The sequence below is a fragment of the Drosophila navojoa genome, chromosome 3, assembly GCF_054131105.1.
Source record: "Drosophila navojoa isolate 15081-1374.11 chromosome 3, UAZ_NAV_1.0, whole genome shotgun sequence".
NCBI lineage: Eukaryota > Metazoa > Arthropoda > Insecta > Diptera > Drosophilidae > Drosophila > Drosophila navojoa.
The window spans coordinates 14638894-14666710 of NC_142891.1; the positions used below are offsets into that span (position 1 = coordinate 14638894).

Genomic DNA, 27817 nt, shown 5'->3' on the forward strand with positions numbered 1-27817 from the left:
AGAAAAAGTTCTCCTATCTACATCCATCTGTGTATATCTATATATTTTTTTAGCTATCTACATCTATCCATAGCTATCTCTTTTAATATCTGCATACCACCTCCTTCTGCTATACAAAATTATCAAAGGAAAATGATGCTCACCCATTAAAAAATATTTTGCCTGATATCAATTTGAAAATCTTTGTAATCAGAATTTCGAAAAATCTGTTGCCTCTCATATTTTGCATTAGCTTAAATTGAATCCCATTCCCAGCTGGTTTATCAATCAATATCATTTATAAGGCAGCTCTGGCACATTAGCTCAACTTCAAAGCACTTTGTCTCTGTCAAGCCAGCGTATAGCCAGCTCAAGTCTAGACAGAAGGAGCTGGCTTACTCGCTCAGCCGTACGGATACGCATTAAGTAAATGATTTTGCGTTGGATTGAAATGCCGAGCGACAGACGCCGCCGAGCATCAAAAATTGACAGTGGAAGTGCAAAAAAAAGAGACGAGAGGAGAAAAACGTATCAGGTTACCGGCAAGTGCCCGGCTTTGCGAGTGAGTCCAAGTGAGCGGCAAACAAGTTCGGGGACTACAAGCGAAGTACATAATAAATTTTATTATAAAATTTATTTGCGCATTTTCGCAAAATGTGTCAAAATGCGGTCGCTGAAAATGCGACTGCGACTGCGACTGCGATGCGCAGAGTCACCCTCATCAAAAATATTTGGCATTCATTCCATTATCGAAATCCCAGACTAAGCCAGGCCCCAAAAACCGAATCTCTCTCTCTCTCTCTCTCTGTCTCCCCCTCTCTCTCATTCTCTTCGATTGTTGCTTTTCACTTATATTTTGCAGAATTTTTCATGTTTTCATGCTGTTTTATTTTCTTGTTTTTCATTTGTCTGACATTTGGAGGCCCGCTTGAGCTGAAAACTTGGACAGAAGTCAGCGAGCTGACAGGCCGGACTGGGCTCGGGTGGTTTCTAACTTTGTTAGGCTGACAGGTACACGTGTTTGGCACAAGTGTCCCATTGTTGGACGTTTGACATATAAATTTGTGGCCAAAATTGAATTTCAAATATCAGGTTACACGTGGGAAACTTTTTGGTGCCTCAAGTGTTGCAGGGTAGTTGCTGTTGCTGTTGCTGTTGCTCTCTCTAATTGTGCCGGAAATAGCGTAGTGCATCATCATTGTCATCGCCTAACGCCACCAAAGTGTTTCTAATAGCCACCTGTGTGTGGGCCGGTGCACTTATCACATAGCGCTACGTGTCTCTAGTTAAGGTTGCATCCTCATTAAGTTGCTGCCACATAATTTGCTCAGTCTCTCAATCTGTCGCGTGGGCAACGTGCCTGAGTGCCACTGAGCCACCCACGTCTTGAGTGTGCGAGTGTGTGTGTGTGTTTGTGTGTGTGTGTGGAAGTGGAACTACATTGTAGATCCGCTAATTGTCCTCTGCCCCAGCAGCTAATCCGACAATAAGCCACGGCACAGTGTCACAAATTGTCAACGCTAATGATTGCAATTCTTACAATTTGCCATTTCTCTCACTAGATCTTTCTATTTTTTCTCTGATTCGCTGACTTAATTTGCATGCAAGCGCAATTATTTGCTTAAGTTCATAAATTTTAATGGACAATGTGACTGCATATAAAAGTGAGCAACGTGTTGGGAAAGCATTGCGAAATATAAATATAAATAGATCATATATTTATTATATTTACCTCAATAAAAATCTTATCTTATATAATTATAAAAATATTTCTATAAACTCCAGATAAAAATTAATTAAAATTAACTTCATTCAACGCTCAACAAAATATTTAAATTTCAACTAAAAATTTAAATATATACAATTTTTCATACAGCCCTTCTTTGCACTTCTCAGCGCAGGACGTTACTAACTTTATATGTATATAAATATATATTTTTGTACATTCTTCTTTCTTTCTGTCAGCTGCCGAAATGCCGTTACAAAGCAGCTTTTATAACTGTCTATCAACCTACATAAAACTCGCATCTAACTGTATATTGAAAAATAAATTTGATTTATTACGAGAAATGCCCTGCTCGACTCTGCTCTGCTCTGCCAAAAAAGCTGGCCAAGCTGCTATGGAAAGCGAGTGAAAGAGATGATGGAGATGATGGGCTGACGGACAGGGGCAAAGCAGGGCAGGGCGAGGCACGGGACTGGGGCAGGAAGTGAGGGCAGAGTTTTTGGCTTTTATAAGAACTTTGCATATTTGCTTCATTCAAAATGTATATAGAATATTTTTAAAGGCAGTTATTGCATTACGTTGTACATGACCCCAACGAGCTACCTCTTTGGCCATCTCTCTCTCTCTCTCTCTCCATCTGTCTCTGTCGCTCCTTATGTACGACATGCATATGCATTATTAATAGAGAGCGAAAGGCAGCAATGGAAAAGTGGGCGGGGCACAGTAGCTTTGATCAGGCTGCGTGACTGGGCTAGGGTTGCCCAGTTCGCTATTCTTGGGAAACCTGATACAATTTCATTCCACTCATATAATTTTTTTTCTTTTTTGTTACTTAACCTTTTTTCGGCTCTTAATATTTTTGCATAATTTGCCAGGGTTGACCTACGCCCCAGTCCCGAATCAAAATCATATTCACAGTCACACTCACAGTCACAGTCACACTCACAGTCACAGTTTCTGCTGTTTGTTTCACTCACCTGCACTCGCGCCTCTGTTAAATTAATTTTCATCGCCAGATCCTCGCGTGTAAACACATCCGGATAATGGGTCTGGGCAAATGCCGTTTCCAGCTCCTCCAGCTGTAGCCGAAACATTAAAAATTTAACATATTTTTCCTCTTAGTTTTTCCTCTGCATTCTGGCATTTGGAATAGTTTGCCTTGCTTACCTGTTGCAGTGTGAAGGTAGTGCGATTTCGTCGCTGCTTGCGCCTCACAAACGTCTCATCGTGTATGGCAGGGTGATACGAGTAGCTGGTATCTGTAAGCAGTGCAACAGAGAGAGAGGGAGAGAGAGAGAGAGGGAGTGAGTGAGACATTTGGTATTAGCTTTCCCTAAGGTGTTTGTATTAGCTGGCATAATTGAAATAGTTGCAGCTCTCGAGCTGCAGGTGTTGGCGCTGCTGCCTGAGCTTAGGCAACATAAGCGGTACTAAGCCGGTTGCAGTGTTGGATAAGTGTGCAGGACGATGGCTTATATATAGGAAAAATAGTTTAAGTTTTATATGCTTGTTACTATATGCATTTTTGGGTGTGAATATATATAAAATATAAATTAGAAATGTACAGAGTGTTTTGAAAATGCTTAAAAATTAAATAGCAAAATTATGCATTAAAAAATTAACCAGAAAAAAAAATAAATAATTTAAAATTAAGAAAAATAAAATAATAAAAAACATATATATATTTTATTATACTTTTTATACATAAAAAAATAAAAATATTAGTATATATATTTATGTTATATATGTATGTATTGCATATTATTTTGAAACAATTTTATATTATAAAATTTTTATTATATATTTGATTTTAAAACTAATTTGTATATATATAATTTACAAATGATGTCTACATTTTATAGAACCTTGATTGCCTAATAAATATATAATATAATACTTTAAATTCTTATCTACTCATATTAAAAAAAAAAATAATAATAATAATAATAATAATAATAAGTACACAGCTGCAATCGAATTGAATGATTAAAACTGGCTTAAGAAATGTCTAAAATTTAATTATTCAGCGCAGGAGTAACAAAACTTCGGTGCTATCAAGCAACTGGCGAACTGCTGCCAACTCTTTACTTGGCAGCTAGCAAATGTCAGATGTAAAAGTGTGTGAGATAACAGAGATATAGATATAGAAAAGATGATGGCCAGCGGCACGGCAGGACTGAGGCCGAGGCTGAGACAGAGACTGAGACAGAGACTGAGGCTGAGTGCTGAAAGCCATCTGTTGCCAAAATTGCAGGCTAATTGAATTTTCTAGCAGCAGCGCCATTTTGTATGCTGCCAAATATTTTATAACAGAGCAAGACAGCCAGATAGAGAGAGAGAGACGAGTTGAGAGAGGAAAGCAATAGAGCCATCGAGTGGGCAGAGCGGAAGACAAAGTTTGTGCTCGTGTTGACAGCCGCACTTGACCCACGGCAGGAGGAAGGCCAACGAAATTTGTACGTTTCATTGTTGTTGCCGAGCCTTTTTGGCCATGTTGTAAAATTAATTTTCAATTTGATTTTAAATAAATAATTAGCTAGCAAATTGCAAAATTTAATTTTAATTTCTTGCTGCTCGACGCTCCTAAGCTCCAGCCTTGTCAAAACTTTGCTCTCCTTTCTCTATTCTCGTTTTTGGTTTTTTGTTTTTTGTCGTTTCGTTCTCTGTTTCTGTGTATGGCGAAGGTTGCGTAATCCGATTAGCTGGAAAATGTTATTAGCCGCCCTCGACGTTCATTTGCGCCCATTTGGTAGAAGGTCGCTGCCCCAGGGAATACCCCTAATGCGCTCTAATGCTGTTTGGCCGGCGAACAACTTATCAAAAGTGTCGCTATGCAGCTGGCCATGTCTGTGCCGCTATTAATATTTGATTATGATAATAATTAGCAAATGCTGTGCAGGTAAAAGGCACAAGTTGCACTTGCCACTTGCCATTTGCCACTTGGCCATGGCTAATGAAGCACGCATTTGGCCAGAATTATTAGTGGAGGAGTAGGTGGAGGTATACTAAGTATCCTGGCTACAGAAAGTGACTGGCTAATCAAATAGTCAATGAGCCAAGCTACGTGCACTTTTCGGCTCGTTTTCGTTTCGTTTTGCCGGCTAATCGAATTTTTTGTTGCCAATAATTGCTTGAAATGCAAATGGACGCCTTGAATATGTGGCATGTGCGGCATGTACGGCCTGTGCGGCATGCCTCATACAGTTTGAGGCCAAAAAAGCAAACGGCAATGGCAATTAGCACAATTAGGTTGCCAGTGCAAATCCCCAAAGCGCTCGCCAGCGTCAATTCTCCATAAGCCCATCCGTCTCTCTCTCTCCCTCTCTCTTTCTAGCTCCAATAAGAATTTCATGCTGAAAGCATCGACCTGCGTACTAGACCAAACATCAAATATCAGCCCAGTCAGCAACAGTAGCAACAACAACAACAACAACTCAACTAACCGCACTTGTCAGGAAGACAGGATTAACAAATCCTTGTTGGCAAATTGATTCAAAAAGTACGCAGCGCAGAGCAAAGAGATGAAGCCAGCACAGACATGGCCAATGCCAAGAGTGATAGACTTTGAAATACCGCGTAGTTAACTTGGATTTGCGGAGAGTGAAATCGGGATATTACATATGCATTTGCTTCAATGACAAGAGCAGCACAGGAGATTCTTATTGGCGTATGAAAACTGTGATATGCAAGATTCTCTATGCCATCTTCGTACATACATATATTTATTTATAAATACATTTGCTCTGCTAGGTAATATTTCTAAGATTTCAACTGCACAACCAATTGCTTAATACTCTCTTTAGATAACTCATAAGTGAATGCCTAGAAATTAGCTATGTTACAAAACTCCAAAACTCATACTACAAACTTTACACTGTAGAAATAGTAAAAAGCTTTTAGACACGTTTCAGAATTTAAATTTTAATAAAAGTCTTACTAATTTCTAAAAATTCTTTATTCTTTTTATGTCTATATAAATGTTAAAAATGATGAAGAATATGATCAATGCTTAAATGCCTGAAATATTAACGATCTCCATTCCTGACATTATTAGCCAGATTGCTTTCATAAGGCAGCTGTTTCAGGCTCATTCCTGAAGGAATTATCTCACTAAAATGCATATTATATTCATCTACTTTTATCTATAAAAAATTCCCAAAATACATTTCTCTCACTATAAGTAAAATATACCATATATAAATATTGTCTATCGCCTCTGCAGCTCAAGCAACCTCTTAAGCAGCTTTTTATAGGTCACAACAAGACAGCTCTATAGCTGCTCTGCTCTCTCTAACTCTGCTTCTAACTGCCACGCTCGCTCTTCCCCTCTCTCACACTCCGTCCCCCTCTCCATGATTCTCGCATTGTCTGTGTGTCTGCCGCCCCGCTCGTTAGCTGTAGCCGGTAATGGGAGATAATTCAATTTTTAAACATTTGGCATAACAAGCGAAACCGTCATTAAGGGATTTTTGGTCCTGACTCTGTTGAGAGTCCTTGCAATCAGCTACCCCCCTTTGGCACTAGCTGCCGCCGTAGCCATGCCCATAGTCATAGCTGTAGCTGTTGCTGTTGCTGTATATGTATCAGTGTCTGAGTTCGTGTCTGTGTCTGTGCATTTGTATTTGTATCTGTGTATCTGTAAGATATTTGTCTGCAACTTTTTTGGGCTGTGTCTGCTGCTTGATTGGCATGCAGCTTGACTTTGACTCCGACTCGTGTATTCGTTGCTTATACACACTAAGCCCGAAAATCAATTTTCATTCGATTCTTACCCTCTGAGTCTTTCTGTGTGTGTGTGTGTGTGTTGGCTTGCGTAATCTCAGACAAATTAACATTTATTATAGTTCTGCTGTAAATGAGTTTTGGCCCAGTTTCGCTCGGGCAACGTGCCGCACAGCTCGCAAAATGTCTTGCGACACTTTTTCTGACATCTTCCACATTTTTCTTGATTTCCCCAATTCCCCAAGCACAGGGCAGCCCTTTCAGCCTGTCTGTCCGTCTGCCCGTCTGCCTGCCAGCCCCGCCCCCTGTGTCACACTCTCGTTTTCCAAAGTCCCGCATTGAGCTCTCGTCGCTGTCGCACGCGCTCGAAATTTTAAATTAGTTTAGCAATTGAGAAGCGTTCTTGGTGTCGAGTGACGGAATCACGAAGCACGAATCACGAAACGAAACGAAACTAAATTGAATTAGCCATGCAAATGTTGAGCTTTTCTGATTTGCGTAAAGTGTCGCAGTTGTTACCTCAGATATTTGATATACATATATATATAAATATTTGCATATATATATACAAAGATATCCCAGAACTGTTTGACATTGATAATGACATTAGTTACAGGCCATCAGTCGAAGTGCTGATGATAAAGTCCTTGTGAATTGATATTGTAAATACATTTATTTTACCTTTGCACAATGTTGCACAGATAAACAGTGAAGCTTGAAATATCTTAATCAATCCCTTAGCACAATGTCTAAAATGACTCTATAACTGTTCTTGGAAACTGAGTATCTATATGTCTAAGACTTTATTGCATTCAGAATTAAATGGATGATATTCGAAAATAATTTCTCTTCGTATTGCTTCTATTTAATAGATAGGAGATAGTATCTAACAAAAGTGGCTTGGCCTGGTGCATTAACAAAAATTACTTACGGAAAGTCTTATCTGCAGAATATCTAATTGAAATTACTGACTAATGGCACTGGGAGTCTTATATATGGGAGAGGATAAGGGGAGTGAGCCAAACGTGATATAGTAAGAGAGAGAAATAGAAAATTTTTTGAGTAAATGGGAAGAAGAGATAAAGACATAGAGAGAGGGAGAGAGAGAGAGAAAGCAAAAGAGAGATATTTCGAGAAAATGAGAAAGAGTGAAAGACGGAAAGATATGGGAAAGAGAGAGTCAGAAAGAGAGAGAGAGAGAGAGAGAGAGAGAGAGAGAGAGAGAGGGAGAGATAAATACTGAAAGAGTCAGAGAGCGCGATAGTGAAAGAGAGAGAGAGACATAAAGAGACATATAGAGAAAGAATAAGAATCAGAGAGAGAGGGAGAGAGTGAAGCAAATAGATATAGAATGAAAGAGAGACTATGCACAGATATTGATGATGATATTGTTCAAATAAGTATGTGAATTTTTAAGTCCTAATTAGCCATGGATATATAAAACAATAAAGCAATGAAGATATATAAAACGAAAACAAAATGAGCTGAAATCCAAATTAAGATTAGAATAGCTATCAAATGTTCTAGATATTCCATTATGACAAATCAACATTCCCCAACTCTTTTAAAATGGTTTTGCAAATTTAGATTCTTTACCAGAAATCACATTATAAGTCCAGATTGCTAATGCTTAAATTTGATTGGCCTATGAATACAATAATGCTGCTCATGCTTGAGCTTGAAATAATGATGCTAACATTTAATCTGTCTGGCTGGTACACACATACTAGCCGTAAGGCTCTGTCTCACATTGTCTAATGTCATTCACATTTGTCGTGCATAATTCAACTCGTATTTCAGCTTTTGGCTCATTAAAAGTCACAGAGCAGCAGACGTCGGCTAGAGCAGCTGATAAGCAGCCACAATTTATAAATTGCATTAGCAACACCTGGCAGACACGTAGGTCGAGCCAGGACTCAGCTCGAGCCCGAATCATGAGCGACAGTTGAATTTGTTAGGTAATAAGCCGTAAATATGCGTAGCTTGCCACATTATGGGGCATAAGTTGCAAGTTGTAGCAAGCTGAAGTAGCTGCTGCCTGTCTGTCATATCATATTGAATAAATCAGTCGAGGAGGGCCAAAATGGAATTTGCACCTGATTAGAGAGAGGGAGCGAGAGAGAGAGGGAGAGAGAGAGAGAGCGAGAGCTGAACGTGAGCAACTCTACGTGCAGAATGCTCATGCATTATGTACACAAGTAGTTAGTCCCTGGGTCCGTCCCATTCAAGTTGCTGTAATGCGTCCGTAAGTCTCTGGCTAATCCCATTAAGTACTCGAACATGCGCTCAGGCATCCCAAAAACTAAATGCGCTGCAATTTGAGCAGCACAAATTGTCAGACGTATTGACAAATTCGGTCGATCGTCTTTGTCGGCGCCTTTTATGTACTACAACACACACACACGCACACATAAATAAAAATCAATAAAATCGTTTACGGCGGCAGGTGGCACTTTGATTTCAGATTTCAAATTTCAGTTTTCAGATTTGAATAAATGCAGCTGACGAAATCGCCGCACACTTTGGCCATATCCGTGTGCGACACTTTCGCGCATTCCAGCGGCTGAGGCAAATTTGCATGCCAAAGCATTAACGCTTTGCTAAAAAATAATTGCATGAAGCAAAAAGCCCAACCGAACCCAACAAAAAAATCTCGCAAAAAAAACTCATTTCACTTCTTGGCAGCCCTTTCGGTCGTAGTTGAGTAGAAGCTGGCACTCCTTTGACTCTCGCGCCGCTGTGCATACATATATCGATTGAGTTCGCTTCGTTTCGCTTCTTTTTTATTCAATTACAGTTATCGAGTGCTCCTATTGAGGGCTGTCAGCGAACAGCGCGCATAGCAGCAAATCGAATTGCTCTGCGGTTTTCTTTCGGCGCAGTCGACGCCGTCGCATGGCGTTTAATGGAATTTTTATGGCCCGACCAATTCGCGAATTCTCTGACTGACTGGCTCACTCCCCACGCTCAGCTTCGTTTATGCTCTGACATAAGAATTATGAACAAAATTGAAGGAAAAAAAAACACACACACACACGTTTTATGTACCTTTATAAAGTGCAATCAGAGCGAGTCTTGATATTAAGTGCAGAGCAGAAGACTATGGGAATCTATGCTTAAGCTCATTCGTATTTTTCTATAATTGATAAACAAAGTTTTTGTGTTAAATTCGTAACTATTCTTTATATATAGCTTTGTATTTTTTTTTTCAAAAGATCAGACTAACATCAAAAAATACTGAAAAGAAATTTTATATCGTCTTTATTCATGGTGCGTAATTCTTTTTCTCATTCAGTAATTTATTTAATTACCTAACTAATTAATTTTGTATTTATTAATTTAAATAAATGTTTCTTTATTTCTTGATTTATTATTTATTTTTTATTTATTTAAAACATTTTATTTGACAAACCCTGAGGCAAGCATAGACACTAGCAGACATTATTGTTTAACCTAAGAACCCAAATAAAATTATTACCATGCAAAAGTATCCCCAGTCTGATTTATGAAATTGTCAAACTGTATATCTAAGCAATAAAAAAAATAAAGTAAATATATTCAAAGTGAATGATAATTAAATAAATAAATAAATAAATAAATAAATAAATAAAAAATTTTAATTAAAAAAAAATAATAACAAAAAAAAAATCTCAAAAAAATATGAAATTATATAAACTTTCTGCATATTATAATATATAATAATATAATTTTATTATAATTTAAAAATGTCCCTTTAGCTTTGTAAGCTCAAACATCAACAATTTAGATTATCTCGTCGAGCATCCCATTCTACCAGCTTAAAACAATTACTATTCACTTATCTATCCATATCTATGCATAACTATTTTCGCTTGCTAAACACAAATGCCTGCGCTAAAAATGAGCAAGAAAAGAATAAAAACATTTGTCAGTTCATGAACTCTAGAAATATTTAATTAGATGCGAAATCGACACTCAACAAGACACCCTTCGTTTAGCACAGACACGCTCTCACTCACACACGCACACGCACACACACTCTGTAGCTATCTCGTTCTCTTTCATTTTCATTGGCACTTGTAGCAGCACACACACACACATGCACACACTTACCCTCTGACCGATTCAGCACAGCAAAGTTCTGCGCATAATTCATGCCCGAGAAAACCCAATGCAAACCCTCGACATGTGCGACTCAGTGTAATTCGATATGCGACAAGTCCCAGTCCCAGTCCCAATCTCAATCCCAATGCCCGAACCCAGCTAACCAGCGGCTGCCCTCGACCCGCTGCACGTTTTTCATTCATTTCGTGCCACTAATAGAATAATTCGTTAATGTAACTACAAGATACAAAAGTAGAATATAATCCGTTGTCGGGCGATTATCATTGGCTTTTAATCTAAACTCAATTGGAAGCTGGCCGGGCTCAACTGAGCACTGAGCACTGAGCATCTGGCAATCTGTTGTTGCCCAAGCATCTGATAGATGGTGAGATACATTTGTGTACATGTGCACTTCATACTCATACTCACATGGATGGGTGGCAGCGAATGGATAGTCGAGTGTGGGCAGGCGCGGCGGATGCGGACCGCACGGATGCAAGGCGGGCGGGCACTGATAGCAAAACATTCCTCTGCCCGCAGCTGCAGGACCGAGCTGGAAGTAGACCGAACACACAAGTTATACAAATTGGTTAAAAGATTGTCAGTAATTATGATTAATTTATTTGCCAATCACGTACTCGAACTCTGTTACGACCATTTCAATATTGAGGCCCGAACAAACTTGTAATTTAAATGCAATTCAATTGATGTTGACTGCGACGGCGACGCTGACTGCGACTGCGACTGCGACATGCAGCGCATGCGGGCCGACATTGCGTCGCCTTTAATGTTGTCATATGCACCTCAAACTCAATTCGATTCAATTAAAGACAATTACAGCCTTATGACAAATAATCTACAATCGATTTGAGTTTTTTCTTATTTCCATGCCTTTGCATTCGACGCTGCCTCGGCCGCCGATTGCAGCGGCGTCGCTGTCTGCATACAATTAAATTGTCCTCAAACGAATCAATTGATTTAAATTAATTGCATTTGCCGCAAAGTCGAGTCCGCTCGTCACTCAACTCATCGCAACTCAACTCAACTATTCCCACATTTCGATCCACTGGCTGTGGGCCCGTTTGATGAACTGGCATCGACTCTGCTCGGTATGCTGCACTGCCGCTGGCTGTCGCCCAGTTGGCGCCCTTTTTATTTTGCATCTGCTCAGCGCTTAATTAGTCCAAGAATTTCACATGTCAAACTCATGGCAAACCCATTCGCAGTCAACCAGATCAGATTAGATCAGATAAGCTATCAATGCTATCAACGTATTCTAAGGACTCTTCCTTGCACTCAATATGTAAACGATACTTGTGAGAAGTCGAAATCTTAAGATCATGCACAACATGAGTATCAAGGGCAAAAAGTAAATTTCAACTCAATTAATTTTTTTAGAGCTCACTAAAAGAAATTAACATAACAAATATGGAAAAAATTGTATTTAATCAAATTAATGTAAGAAATAATTTTTAATTTATTTAATATATAATAAATGACACACATTTCCTTGCAATACCGTCAATAATCCTATTGATATATAAAACTTTAAAAGCAAAGCACTGATTGCCTTTTGTCTATAGAGTTAGCGCATTATATATTCATGAGTTATAAATTGATATATGTATATACGTATCCGCTAGAGGCTGGGCTCTTTAAAAATTATTGCAAGCTGAGTTAGCAATGCGAAAATTAAAAAAATATTTATAAAACTATTTTTATTATTATTTACACCTTTTTTTATTGACCGAGCTATATACAAATCTGTTTATTGAGCATATAAAAATTCAATTTATAATTCATAATCAATATAAAAAAATTAGTTCTGCATACAAGTGGGAGGATATCGATATTTATTCCGTTTTCTAGTTATCGATCAATGGGTTTATGTTGATTTGAATAATTTGCATATAACTTTAAAGCTTTGTTGCTAGAGACATAAATATTTTGGTTCTTGTAATGATAACAGAAATTGCAAATATTAGAAGAGATTCACCATATCTGTCCAACTACAAAAAGTAATATTGCTATAGAGCAAACATTTATTTGCGTAGCATAGCATATTTATTTATTAATTTAAAGCGTTAAAATCATAAAGCTAAGACTGATTAGCTGGCAGATCTTTTGAATCCTTCGGAGACCTAAACCTCTGACTGAAGTATTTACTCGCTTAAAACTCTTAACTTGATTATTAAAGACAAAAGAATATATAGCTGACTTAAAATTGTTAAGCTAGTCTAAGCAGCATGGAAAACCCAGCTCTACATCAATTTAGAAAGCTATTAAAAATATAACAACTCTTCTTCACTTATGGCTAAAGACCTGCTCGGGCTTACAGCTATCCATCTCTCTAGTAAAATGGCCAACATATGTAAAACCTCTTCCATCACACACATACTCCACAACAAAGACCCTTTGTCGAGGCTCTCTCTGCTCGCCTCATTGCCATTATTATCGTGCTCATTCCTCACGCCCAACTGCAGTCGTAAATCTACTCGTGCAGCTCTACTCTGCTCAGCATTAGCAAACATTTGCTTTAAATCAGCCCATTAAAATTGTAAAAATCAATTTCAGAAATAGAATTTTGATTTGATTTACATATGTAAGGCTCCCACTTTGGCGCCCATGGGGTATACAGAGGCGACACGTACGCAGAACATGGATGCCGGCTATTTATTAGCCAAGCAAAATGCAAAATGGGGCCAGAGGAACGCCAGAGCCAGAACTGTGTAAGCCAGCCCAAAATAGTGGCCGCAAAATGTATACGGCCCCAGTGCGTGAGCATGTGTTAGTGTGTGTGCGTGTGTGTACGGCTATTTAATACGGCCAAATAATTCAGCATAAATTATTCAATGGAAATTAATTCACTAACAACACGCCACGCCGGCCGTGAACAGTGACTCCAGGCATAGCACCTACTCGGTCCCAGTACGGGCGCCACTCAAAACTTTGCGCCCAACACTGGATGGAGCCAGGTGGGCGTGGCTCACCAATGAGCCGCATGTGCAACATTAGACACGAAATGGCAATTTTCCATTTGGCAAATGAGTTTTGCGGCCGACGGACTCCAAATACAACAATTATGCAAAATTACAAATTCTCACAATTCTAATGGAATGCTCTGGTCAGGCTGTGTGTGTGTGTGTGTGTGTGTGTGTGTGTGCTGCAGCTGTTGGCTGTTGGCTGTTGGCCGATGCTGATGCTGATGCTAAATGGAAATTTATTGGCCCAGCCTTGAGGGACGCAGCTGACGCCAGGACATTTGCTGCTGCTGCCGCTGATGCCGTTAAATTATTTTGCGTGTGTAAATTTGGCGGAAATAGTCTGTAACATGATATGCTAACACTTGTGGTGCACGACGGTGGGAGTGGCTGGCTGGGCTGGTTGGGTCGTGTGCCCGTCATAAATAAAATTCATAATGTTTTTTTTTTTGTTTTTTAACAAATTTACTCAAATAAATTAAAACGGCGCAAGGAAGCGGCAAAAAATTTTGTGCTGCAATGAAATCATTGCCAGGAGCTATATAGATATAAATATAAATATATTTTATGAGTATATATAGGTATGTACATATATATATGTTTATGTCATCTAGTGGATATGCACACAATTAATTTTAATTGCAATTGAAATGGAAATGGGAAAACTGTAAATGAGAGGCAACAGGAAATTGCGCTGGCACTATCTAATATTGAAAGCAAAGAATCTGTAATTCTATTCCCAAATGTTTGCACAACTATCGCAAATTGATGAGAATTATATATTTGGTAAAGCATGTATGTATGTGTGTGTGCGCGTGTGTGTGTTGGGGCAGAGAACATTTCTCTTATGCAGTTTGAAGAATTACGGAAACTCTTTTAGAGGTATTATAGATGAATTTTATAGAGCTGGTTTTGCATTGGACATAATAAAAAAAAATATATGAAATATATCTTTAATATTTGCTATACATATATACATTTTTTAAATCATAATATGCTTTCAGCATGATTATTATTTTCTAAAGAAAAGTAGTTTCTTTATAAATATGTTTAATACAAAACTGTCAGAGCAAAGTTGAGTGTGCAGATCTATAGAGAGAGCTATAGAGGAACTAAAAGCTGAGTATTTTCATTTTTATAAACATTCCGTTCATAAACGCTTCATATCACAATTCTAGCAATATAATATTATTATTAGAAAATAACTATTCTCAGAAAGCCCATAATTTAGGTAGATAGTTTAAAAGAGAATTATTTTAATATGACTGTTATTATTGTATAAATAGTATAATATATAATTAATATTGTTAATTTATTTATTTAATATTTTTATTATCATAAATTTTTATTTAATTAATCAATAACAAACCGCTAAAATTCCACAAGAATATAAAGACTAGTTATATATGAATAATTATAATTTTTAAATAAACGCTTTGAGCTATAATTAAATTTTATATCTTTAATGACCACAAAGGGTTTTTTGGAGTATCTCGTATGACTTTAATAAATAAATACTAACAAATATTAAGAAAAAAAAAATAATAATCATTATTATTATAAATTTAAAGGAATTTCTGGAGTAACACGTTTGTGTTAACAAAAGTAAAAACAAATAAAAATTTAAGTTAAAATTATTGCCTACTTTTGGGCAGCTCCAGCTAATTAAGGCGGCTGCTGGCAGACAGTAGTTGCTGCTGCCACGGCAGCCAAATGCAATTATCCAATTGCAGCGAAATGCACTTGCATTTGCACTGCTCCACTTGTGCCTTGGGGCAGCCATTTCAGACAATGCAACGTGGCAACGCGCTGTGGCAGGTGGCTCTCGGTGGCTCGCTGTGGCTGCATGGCCGTGTGGAGTGCAGCACACGCGAAATTCAATTAGGTGCGCACTAAACAGCGCAACGATTTCGATTTGACTGGCAGTGGAGCGCAGAGCGGGAGGTGGAGGTGGGGAAGGGGGGGAGCAGCTGGCGCGAGTGTTGCAGGGGCAGGCTGACAAAACTGGGCAAATCTGTGAGCTAAGCTTCCGACTCGAAATGCCTTTGTTGTCACGGGCAGAGTAAGTGCGTGGGTATGTGTGTGTGTGTGTTCGAGTGTGTCTGTGTGTGTGTGGCAGTCAACGCTAGTTGCTGCCACGAGCCGTCGCCAAAACGGGAAATTCAATCAGAGCTGTAGGATTAGGCAACAGCAGCCGCTGTCCACGCCAATTGCATTAGGGAGCTGCATTCGACTTCTGCCGAAATAAGTGTGTGTGTGTGTGTGTGTGTGTGCGTGTGCGTCTGCCTGTGCGTGTTTGTGTGTGCAAGGGCTGTCAACATTCGCGTGTTCTGACTGCGTTAATGGAATTAAAAATTTAACATTTTTTTTTTTTACTTTCATTCAGTTTTTTTCGTTTTTTTTTTTTTTTTTTTTTTTTTTTGCTTGTTTATTGTGCGCTTTTTATGCCAATGAATTGGAGTTGCAGCACAGCAGCTGTCCCCTTTTAATGCTGTTCGTGCCCAGCTATTGCTGTCTCTGTCTGGCGCCCTTTTGGCGCTGCACTCAGCGCTGGGTGTTGCAGCCGCTGATTGACTTGTGTTTCATTTTAATTTGGTTAATTCAAATTAATCAAGCGAAATTGACAATTTGTTTTTATTTTTTTCCATATGCTCTTTGTTGGTTGGCGGAAAAGGGTATATTAGTTTTTTATACAAGTCTATCTGTCCCTTTCTCTCTGCTACGATTTTAATGAAATCGAGATTGACAAATCTGTAAGATCATTAAGATATTTAATTTTTTAAGTTGTTAATAATTTGAAATCCGACGCTGAGAAATTAATATAAAAAAATATATATTTACTGTTGTTTTGATTAATTTTCATCCTGATTGAAGTAGCAGAGTTTATAGATTCATTAATTTTCAAAATAAATTGTAAGTCATTAGAGCTCAAAGTTTTTACATGCAGCCTGTGTAAAAATATATTAAAATATTTATAATATCGAATTAAATCTATAGGTATTCATTTTCATTAACAAAGTCTACAAAAATCCATTTGTACCTATTATTATCTACTCATCAATCTACTCTGCTTGCATAATTAATATTGTCAACTCTACACAGTTCCAGGGTATCTGAAAGTCAATCCCTGCCTCTTCTGGCAGTCAAAGTGCATTGGCATAATGGTTGATATATGTGTATGCATATGCATCTGTCTCCAGCAGCCCCCCATATTGCAGACCTGTTTGACCGGGGGAAAGTGGGAAAGCGGGAAAGCGAAATGTCGCAGACGCATTTCCACTTTGTTGTTTGCTCAATTAATGCAATTGCTCTTGTTGTTTTTTTTTTTTTTTTTTTTTGTAACATTATTAATTTATATTTTTATTACTTTTTCGCATCTGTTTCAGCTGCTGCTGGCGTTGCTGTTGCTGTTGCTGTTGCATAATGCGCATCAGATGTTGCTGTGCTGCAAATTGCATTACATTTTGATGCGTTTTAATTAATTTTAAGTTAATTTTTGTTTTCCCTTTTTCCATATATGTATATTAGTTGAGAGAACACTCAATCAGCTGATGTTGCATATATATTTTGACATAAAAGAGTGCACCGAAATGGCAAGGATTATCACAAGGACTCAAATTCATGAGAATCCTTTTTTTGTAAATGGAAAGTTCTCATTAACTGAGATCATCAGCAACGGTTTATTGGGAGTATTCAAAGAATGTTCCCGAATAGTAGTGGGATGAATCGATTGAATTGAGCATTCATATACTTAGATCTTTTTCTTGAAATATTAAGTATTATAATACCTAACTTTCACTTCGAATATGCATAGATATTATTATGACTCTCAATCATTATGGCTCTACAACTGTATAAATAAATAAACATATGGTCTAGAAATCTATTTACAGTTAATCAAATCGATCACGTCTCTATTGATCTCGAGTCTCAATGCACCTAGTTGATAGATCTCTTAAGCATTATAATATAATATCATATGATTAGATCATCTCTCAGACTATATAAAATGCTGACTTTCAACACTGGCAACATTTCACTCGTATTACACTTACACTCGCAAGAATCTTCTCGTCTTCTCGCATGGAGCACAATTAACCCAGATTTGTAGCCGAGTGCCCCAGAATAATTCGCGCACTTGCCTTTGCTCAAGTTGCCTCAGCGCTCAGCGTCTGCTCCAATCGGATGGGCAATCGAGTCGAGCCCCCAAGGTCACAGTCGCATAGACATACATACATACATACATACATATGCATATACATATATGCCTAGCGTCACTTCGGTACGCTTCATTCCCTAATGGACTTATCGGCCGGCTAAATCTCGGCTATCGCTCGCCAAATCGCGGCAAAATAGAGGAACGCCGTTTACAGCAGCCTGTCATAATTCGCCTGGCAGACAGCATCATCATCATCATCATCATCATGATCATCATCAGCAACTAGAGCATCATCATCAGCTGCAACTGGCCATAGTTGTATCCACGTGCGAGGCAGCCCCGTTTTGCCGGCCAGACGCCTCATCCCGCCTGCATTAGAGCCACTTAAACGCATTTGCAAAATTGTCTGCCACCCACACAACAACAACAACAACAACAGCAACAACAACAAGAGCGAAGCGATTGTGCCTAAAAGCGCGATAATTTTGCGCTGCATCAGGTGGAGTAGGGGCATGCGGACAGAGGGGAGCAGCTGCACACACACACACACATACACTAAGCTGTTGTTGTTGTTGTTGGTGATGATGATGATGATGATGATGATGATGAGGTTATCACTTGGCGAAAAGTAAAGTGCATCCGTTTTTAGAATTGTCCGTCCGTGTAATCAAACTAAACTGGCGTAGAATCTACCTAGCCTACCTCCGCTCCCGCCTCTGCCCAGCCCCTCCCACCTCTCTAAACCTCTGCCTCCGCCCACCTTTGCTGTGGTTTCGTCTCGCTGGCGTTGATTGCAGTTTTCGCTTGTTGTTTTTGTTTTTGTTTCAGCTGCGTTAAGCGCATTTGATTGTGTCAATTGGCTCGCGCCTAAGCTCGCAGTGTAACCAAAAAAAAAAAAAAAAAAACAAAGCAAAAACAATTTGAAAAATATATATAGAAACATATATGAGCATGATCTGGGCATGACAGCTCGACTTGGGGGCATACTCTCTGAAAATTGCATTTTATGTAAATTTCTTGAACAAATTCTCTTAGTATTTCTGTTTTATTATAGAAATTTCTTAATGAAATGATTGTCTGGATGAGAGAATCTCCAGAAGAAATAATGTTTTTTATTGCATTACTTTATATATTATATACGCCCAATTTTTAGTTTCATCTGTAAAACTCTTATCCCATAAAATTCGAATTCATTCTAAATAATCGATTATTTTACAAAACTATCGATTATTTTACATATATAAATGATCTGCATATAGATAACAGACATAGTCTACGCACAAACTCAATTCAAAGCTAACATAAAACTTTGCCCAACTATTAAATACCCTTTCTTCTAATTATGTTTAGGGTATATACGTGCAATAAAAATCAGTTGTGGCTGGGTTTAAATTGAATTATGTGCACGACAGGCACAACAACAACAACAACAACAACAAGATGACTAAAAAACGGCCACCCGTTGCCCGATGCAGTTGCTCCGACTGTGATCCGTGTCCAAGTGTCAACAATCGTGCCAGGCGAGAAGGGGAACGGGTGGGTTTGACAGAGAGGAGGTGGGCAAGGCAACCCTTCAATTTGAATTCGTCTTCGGGGCGCCCGCATATAGGAGCACTACATATATATATACATATACATATATATATATATTCATATGCACTCTTGACAATGGCGTGGTTGGTGTTTTGTTTTATTATAAATATTTTGATTGAATTTTCTGTTTAATTAAAGCAAATTGCTTTTTGTGTGCATTTGCCAACGGGTTTTTTTTATAGTTCTTGTTTTTTGCTGCCTGTAGATTTTCTTTCTCTGCGGCTGCTCGATCTCAATTGTTGCCGGGCAGAGAAAAGCTTTGCGGACTACGGGGGTGACATAGATGATCAAGCAAATGAGAGAGGGAGAGGGAGAGGGAGAGGGAGGGAGAGAGAGAGAGTGAAAGAGAAGGAAAGAAAGAGAGAGAGTAGGGCAAAGTTATATTAATATGTATAATTGAGAATAAATGCAGGAAAAGTTGTGTGAGAGAGAGAGAGAGAGCGAAAGATATGCGTTTGAAAACCAAAGTAGGCAAATAAGGTGTGACAGAGTTAGAGAGAGAGAGAGAGAGAGAGAGAGAGAGAGCGAAAGAGAGAGAAATAGAGAGAAAGAAAGAGAGAGAGAGAAGGAGTGAATGTATAGCTGAACGAGAAACAATTGATTATACTTCCGAAAATCGGAAATCAAAGTATTTGATAGGGAAAGAAGTAAAAATAAGGAAGAGAAAAAATATTTATAAATGCGCTATAGAGTTAACAACAAAAGCTGCAATAAAACTGTAATAGATAGAAAAAAAAAAAAAAAAGCAAAAATATTGACATTGTATTTATAAACAAAAAATATATTAAACATAATGCATGAACTCTCATCATATATGGCATATAACTAAACTGCGAAATAGGAACCCAATTTAAGTTTTGAAGATTTATAATTAAGTCTAAAAACATATTAGAATATTAACTGAAAATATACATATTTTTTATGCCCAGATTTTTCAAAATAAATAAATAAAAATGAACTTCTCTAAAGCCCACGACTGTCATCTATCCATCAACCTAATTGCATCAATCAATTTGCCATAGCTAATGCCACTTAAACCAGCTCAAAATAAATGTCAACTAAAAGAGTTAAATATATATGCGAGCATTTGGAATTGGCGCTGGCAAACCGAGCTGAACCGAGCGCCCCATTGGGCAGCGGATTCCAGCGCAGCTCCAAAAATATTTCCCCATTTCGGCAGTTCGACAGCCAATTCAATCAAGCAATCAATAAACATGGCAACTAACCTCCGACTAGGCGCATTTGCACGATAATTCTATTTGCTAATTTAAATATGCCAAATTGTATTTTATTTTTGTGCGCCAAAACGCGCGCCCCGCCCGCCCCACTCGGCCCCACGCGGCTCCACTGCAGAGCTAACCAACCCTAATTGAGTTGAACGAAATGAAAACGAATCGAAACTTGACGATGACAACAACAGCAACAGCAACACAAAAGCAACAGCAACAGCAAATAAAAAAAAGGAATTTTTCGACCCCATCAACGGGCACCCACTCAATGGAAGTTGAAGCTGCAGAGTTGGGGCCGTTTGGGGCACTGGCGTTTGCATGGCTGCCAATTAATTTGCGGTTGATCAATTCAATTTGTAGCTGTGCCCTTTCTTTCGCTTCGTTTTTTTTTTTTTTTTCAACATTCCCCCAGACTTCTTTACATGGCCCGGAGGTACGACTGCTCCACCAGGCCTCTGCCCCACCCACTTTGGCTGGCGCACTTCTGGATTCGTTTGGCAAATTATTGGCCATTGATTTTCGGCTCCTTCTCTGTCCCGCTCCAGCACGTGTCTGGCGAACGATTGGAGTTGACTGGGACTTGGGGAACCGCAGTGCCTGACACTCTACTCTTCTTCTCCCATTTTCTTTTTTTTTTTTTTTCTTTTAATTATCATCAATTATTCAAACTGCATTTGGAGTGATCAACTTTGGGGTCTGTACCCAATTACAGCGCGAGTGCTGAACTGCAATTCAGCTACAACTTTCTTTTGCTCGTCTAGCAGAGTTCCTTTCTCTCTCTCTCTCTCTGTTTCTCTGTTTCTCTCTACCAGTTCCTCCTTCCTCGACTCGCATCCTTTTTTATGTGCAGCTGAAGTGTTCACAAATTTTGTGCGATTTCTCACAGGAAAGGCATCAACACAAACACTTTTGGTGTGCCCCTTTCGAGTGGAGTGGAGGCACTTAAGCAATCCACACACACACGCACACACACATAGGCAGTCACACTCGTGTGCATGTGTCTGTGTACTTGAGAGCACTTGAGCAAGATTTTTATCACATTTGCACTCATTAAGAAATTTTTAATACAAATTAAAAGCGTGTAAATAAATTATGCGCAAAATGCTTTTGCCTTCAATTCAATTCAAAGACAATCTGCTTGGATATCAAATATGAGATGTTGTGCATATATGTATGTGTGTATGTATGTATGTGCACAAATGTATTTATGCTGATGTACATAGCCTCTAATGTGCTTATGCTGTCATTATATTTGCTTTTATGAACTAGAAGTATTTTTGTTAGAATTAATTAGAGTTTTATTTGTTGAAAGTAAATTTTCTTAAAATTGCATATATGAATGTAGACTATTGCTAACAAATTTCTATATATCTCAAGAGTATGGTATTATGATTTATCTATCACTTCTAATCAAGAAATATCTCATATTATAAAATACTAATTTGAATCATATTGTATCATAATATCATATCATATCATATTGATATTAAATGATCATATTGTATGATTGAATATGAATAAGAATTATAGGCGCCAGGTAGATTGTGTGTGAAGAATGATCAAGAATATATCATAACGTATATCATAACGTATAACTTGAACATAAGATATATATTACCATATAACATACCATATTATCATAGTGTATTATTATTTGAAATCATATCATATTTTTTACCATTCGATCAGCAAGCCTTACGTAGCTTAAATATATATGATCACCATTTTAAATATTTAATAAATAAACTTATGGCAATAAGCAGTAAATTGTTCCTAAAGACTTCTCCATCTAGCTAGAGGAATATCCTTTTTAATATGGCAGTTAATTAACATAATATATTAATATTAATATACACACATTTACGAATTATAGATCAAATTTAACAATGATACCTTGCTCGAGTTTCTAAATTTATTTAAGGTGTTGAAAGATAAATTAATCGATCGATCAGTTGAAAAAAGTTTGAAATATAAGGAACATTTTATAGCGATAAACATAGAACTCATATACAACAAAGTTTGCCCCAATGCTCTGTAAACTCCCTAACAAATCTTTATAACTAACATTAGAAAACTTATTTTCCCATCACAAGTTTCTCATAATACCATTATATAGATTAGTTTCCAGCACTTATCCTCAACAACTCATAATTTTCCACCGTCTAAACAATTTCAAGCAGTTTTCTTCGACTTACCTTATTACCGTCTGTGAAAATTTTGGCAGTAATTCTTCAAGCGTGGAACGAAAAGAAATCCTTTGGCTTGTCTTGTGGAAAACTGCGAGCTGTGAACTTTGAACTCTCCGGGCAAGCGAGGCGCAGGCAACAAAAGGTAAACTTTCGACAGCGTCTAAAAGGCGGCTCAAAGCGCCAAAAGTTTGAAGAAGTGCGTGCGTGAGTGGGTCGAGAGTGAGATGAGTTCAGGTATTTCGGGCAGGTGTGCACTTTGACGGTGCAACTGGACCAACTTTCGAGTCACACTCAATCAAAGCTCAAATTTAGCACATAAAAGTTTTCCAGTTAAACCAACACACGCACACCAACACACGCAACACACAGACACACATACGCTCAAGACACGTGAGTTGATTGCCTTGGGTTTTTGGGTATTGTTTGTCTCTTCGCACTTTCCACCTGGGGTTAACCGACGCGAATGCACAAATTGCAATTGTTTGTCTTTGTCTCGTCTGCAATCCACACGTAGATTCGCATAGACTACCTCACTGTGCGACTGTTCGAATATTCGACTGTCGTTGGCTGGCTGGCACTGTAATACTGTTGTTATACTGTTATATGCTTGGGAATGGCTGTGTACCGAACGCGTGCAACGGCTGATTGCGAATGATCTAACAGCGCACGCAGAGGCTGCGACGTTGTTTCTGCTGTTGTCGCTGTGGCTGTTGCTGCTGTGCTGCTGTTGCTGCTGTTGCTGCTGTTGCTGCTGCCGCTGCTGCCGTCGCCGTCGACGGCGCTGTCATCGTCTAAAGATGGCCGCAACGGGGGTTGGGTTGGCTTCGGTGGTTCGGGCTTTTTAGCTCGGCCGCAGGCTCGTCGTCGTCGCTGTCGTGCTCAGCTCTCGTCTCGTTGCGCTTCGGCCCCCTAAGCGCCGCCTTTGCTGCCTATTTGTGTATTTCCCTTTATTTTTGTCGCGCACGCGCTGCGCTGCCAGCCAGCCAAAGCAGCGGCCCGACAGCGGCTGTGCTGCCGGCCCGTTCGCACAGCGCATTCGCGCTCTATCGCACGCATTGCAAGACAATTTTCTCATTTTTCTGCTTCTGCTGTTGCTATTCCCACTTCTTCTTCTTCTTCTTCGTCGTCGTCTTCTTTGACTTGTGCTGCTGCTGGTGTGCGCGCATTTTCATTGTGAAATTGAATTTTCGGCATGGGAACGTCCAGGACGTCAGGGCGACGTTGACGTCGACGTAGACGTACATAGCTGCCTGCCTTCTAATTTCTCCACACGGCAAGGCTACTTTATTTTATTACACTTCATGTGCTAGTATGTGTGTATGAGAAAAAGAGAGAGCGAGAAAGAGAGAGCGCGCGTGCGAGCAAGAACAAAGCGTCTCACTCGCTGAGGCAGCCTTAAATTGGATTTTCATCGTTATGCTTGCCGTTAAGTGAGCGCGGGAAGAGGTTGTTGCGGTAAGTCAGCAGCAGCACCAGCAACGAGAGAGTGAGAGAGCACAATGAAAGTGTGAGCGTGAGCGTGTGTGTGTGTGTGTGTGTGTGTGTGTGTTTGTGCGAGTGCAAAGCTTTCATCCATTGTGTGCTGTGGGTGGTCCGTTATTGTTGTAGCTGTTGTTGCTGCTGCTGCTGCTGCTGCTGCCCTGACTAAAGGCGATTACTCACCGTTGGAATTTATTTGGCATATCATTTTTGACAACTCAATTTATTTTTATTAATTTGCAGCTGAGCAGCAGCGTCGACGCCGCCGTCGACTGCCTTACGGGCTCGCTCTCGCTCTCGCTCTCTCTGCCTCCTATTCTACACTCAGTCTGTCTCTATTGCCATCAATACAAATCCCTTGCACAACATTTAAGTGAATTTCAGTTAATTTATTATCTTGCATTATTGCCTTTATTGTTATTTGCTGACTTTGCTTCGCTCGGACTCGCTCTCTCTCTCTCTACCTCTCTCTCACACTCTTGCTTGGCTGCCTGGCCGCCATGTTGGCACGGCCTGATCCATTTATTATTGTTTGCGATTGGGTCGTTGGCCACAATTACGAAATGAATTCGCTTGCTTGAGTTGCCTTCCCCTGCTCCTGCCGAATCCTCCTCCTCCTCCTCCTCCTCCTCCTGCCCAGACTTGACTTTTGGGCGTTCTGCTTATCAGAAACTATTTTCGCCTACCACTGCTGCTGCGTTACGTGAGCTTTGACTCCCTCGGCTTATTCTACTTCTTCATCTTCATCTTCTTCTCCTGCAGCTGCTTTGGGGGCCGCCTGTCAGCCTCGCAAATTGGCGCGCTGATTTATGAGTTTGTCTATTGTAACTTTTCTTTATCCCCCCTCACCCACTGCATCATTCTCTCTCTCTCTCTCTCTCTGTCCCATTTCTTTGTTTTTCCTGCCATTAGTTTGTGTTTTAGTTCTATTAGTATTTCATTTCATTTTACTTTGTTTTACTTTATTTCATTTTGTATCATTTTATTTGCCAGCTTCATTTTTATTTTTCTTTCTTCTCATCGTTTTAGTGGAATTACCTGCTTAATAATAGATGCGCTGGGCTCCTTCTTCTTCTTTTATTCTTCTTCTTCATCTTATTTTTTTCTCTTGCTTGCGAAATTGCAACTGCAACTAAAGCAGAGGGCGGGTGTGGTTGAAGGGCGGCTGCTGTGGCTCTTGAGAGATTTTCCGCTTGAAGATTTGTTTTCTATTCGCTTGCAGTGTTGCAAAGTGTGTAAAAAAAAAAAACAATGAAACCATTTGCTTCTTGAGTATTCATTTAGATGGGATTTACTTGGATAAGCATTAATATCATGGAACTAGAAACTGTGTAATCAGAATAGTTGAGATAGTTTCAATGTATGTATATCATTAGAGATGTCAACATAGGCTAAGTAAGTTGATTAAGAACCAAAAGAACCAAAACGAATATTTAAATACTATTTTTGCTATAAGATCCGTTTCCTTCAGCTGTATATGTATGCATCTGTTCATCTCAGTTTTCTTTATCTCTCTCTCTCTCTCTCTCTCTCTCTCTCTCTCTCTCTCTCTCTCTCTCTCTCTCTCTCTCTCTCTGTCTTTCTCTCTCTCTTTTTCTTTATCTTTCTATCTCTTCTCTCTTATGATGAGCTCTGTTTAGCGCTCCCATCTTGTTCATCCTCTCGGTCTCTTTATAAATCTCCATAATTCATATCAACGTGTTTTTTCTTTCGCCTTCTTTATTCTGTCCCACTTTAGCGCCTTCTCTCCCCCTCTCTTTTTATTAAGATAGCTATTTTCTTATCGTTCATACACCATTCTTGGTCTTTGTGAGAGACAGAGTGAGAGCGAGAGTCCCTCTCTGTCTTATGAAAGCATTATTTCTATTATTTCTCATTTGTTCGTTATCTTACCGATATTTTATTGCAGTTAATTTGATTCCACTCAGTTCATATTCAATTCTCTCGATTTCCATTTCATTTAAGCAACAACTTATCCTATCTCAATTCCATTCCATTCCAGATAGCATAATCTCAGAAGCAGCAGAAGTTCACTAGTAATACCCAAATAGCTCAACTTAACAATCCAAATCACTTCCGTTTCATTCCATTCAACCATTGCCCACCGCCCATTCATAGCAGCTAGAGGGAACGCCATGGAAGTGACACACAACCGGACTAGAAACAAGAGAAGACGAAGAAGACAACATAGTAAAAGAGAGAGAGAGAGAGAGATAGAGCACTCGGTGGGCTCCATTTCCACTTCCATTTTGCAGTCGCACTTTGTGCGAAACTCTGGGTGAAATTTATGTAATTTATATGGGCACTTGACTGTCTAAATTGCCTGCGGAGAGCAGCACCAGCCACGCCTACCTACCTACCCACTCCCCAGCCCAGAAGAAGTTCTTGCTGCTGCTGCTGCTGCTGCTGCTGCTGCTGCCACTTTTTATATCATCTACTTAGCCCTAATGGCAAATAATTAATTTCGTGCTTCCGCGTTTCGTGTCGCCCACACGCCCACTGACCAGCGCTGGCCAGCAGTGGGCTGTAGGGCGGCAGGAGGAGCGCTGCTCTGGCCGCCCCTCAACGACCGTTTTCAATTTACAAATTGCTTATTTTTCGAAAACCAAATTGCGAGTGCCTTGGACTTGGAGCGCAGGCCAACCAACTGGCAGTTAATGCATTTTACGTGGCCAGTCAGACGAACGGACGAACGGACGGACGGACGGACGGACAGCGTAGCTAGTCGAGCAGACCCGCAAGCCAAAAAGCTGCTAGCTCCTGTTCGAGCAGGCAGCTCAATTACGGTTATAAATTTTGCCCAAGCCAAAATGGCGCAGCTCGAAATGAATAGCCTGCCTGACTGCCAGCCTGAACTGCCTGAACTGCCAGCCTGAACTGCCTCCCCCAACATCAGCTCGCAGCCGCCCCCAGCCCCTCCTCACACACTCTGCGCAAAATGTTATTAACTTCTTTTAGCCGAGTTGAGCCAAATTACATTGCGGTTGCCACTCAGCAGTCACTTTTATTGAGCTCCTCAGTTATCCTCGCTTATTTCGGCTGTCATTAGACGCTGCCCCGCCCACTTTTCCACGGCTTCAGCTGCGAGAGGGGGGGCAACTTTATTTATGGTGCGACATTTCAGCGAAATTTCGAGGCATGAAAACAAATTTATTGGCGCCATCAAATTGTTTTTGGGGCTACGCCTTTACGCGCTACTCCCAGCCCAGCTCCATCTCTCCATCTCTCTCTCTCTCTCTCTCACTCTCGACCCTTTTCCCATTCTCTGTGCTGTCATCGCAAACGTGGTCCAATTGCCTGGTCCACTTGGCCTTTTTATGGCCAACGCATAATTTTGTTGAGAGCTCTCTAACCATCACTCTTTGCCACCTCTCCTCCTCTCTGTCGCTCTCTCTGTCTGACTTTGGGCCACTTACACGCTGAGCCGCCATTTTCCGACTGAATGGCCAATGCATAAAACGCATAATAAAATAAATGACTAAACAGAATTACGATAAAGACCCCGAAATGTGAAAGAAGTCAAATGTTAAGCTTCGGCTAGAATTACGCTACAAATTTCGATGCATTTTTCATTTCCTTTTATTTGACAACTCAAAATAAATTGTTTCAGCTTAAAGACCCGAAACAAAATTTAACGTCGAGAAAGGGTTGATATAAAATTGGAAGGGATATGGAAT

General features: G+C 39.5%; 1 protein-coding gene across 1 annotated transcript in view; it reads right to left on the bottom strand.

Moving 5' to 3' along the window:
* Nucleotides 1-23368, bottom strand: part of Drgx (Dorsal root ganglia homeobox) — a 37717-nt gene extending 14349 nt beyond the window's left edge. Inside the window, exons 1-4 of the mRNA XM_030387007.2 lie at nucleotides 22668-23368; nucleotides 10940-11063; nucleotides 2873-2964; nucleotides 2683-2784 (exon numbers count right to left, since the gene is read on the bottom strand). Of these exons, the coding sequence (XP_030242867.1) occupies nucleotides 2683-2784; nucleotides 2873-2964; nucleotides 10940-11036 (291 nt within the window). The 5' untranslated portion in view covers nucleotides 11037-11063; nucleotides 22668-23368. The remainder of the gene's footprint in view (nucleotides 1-2682; nucleotides 2785-2872; nucleotides 2965-10939; nucleotides 11064-22667) is intronic.
* Between the last annotated feature and the right edge of the window lie 4449 nt (nucleotides 23369-27817).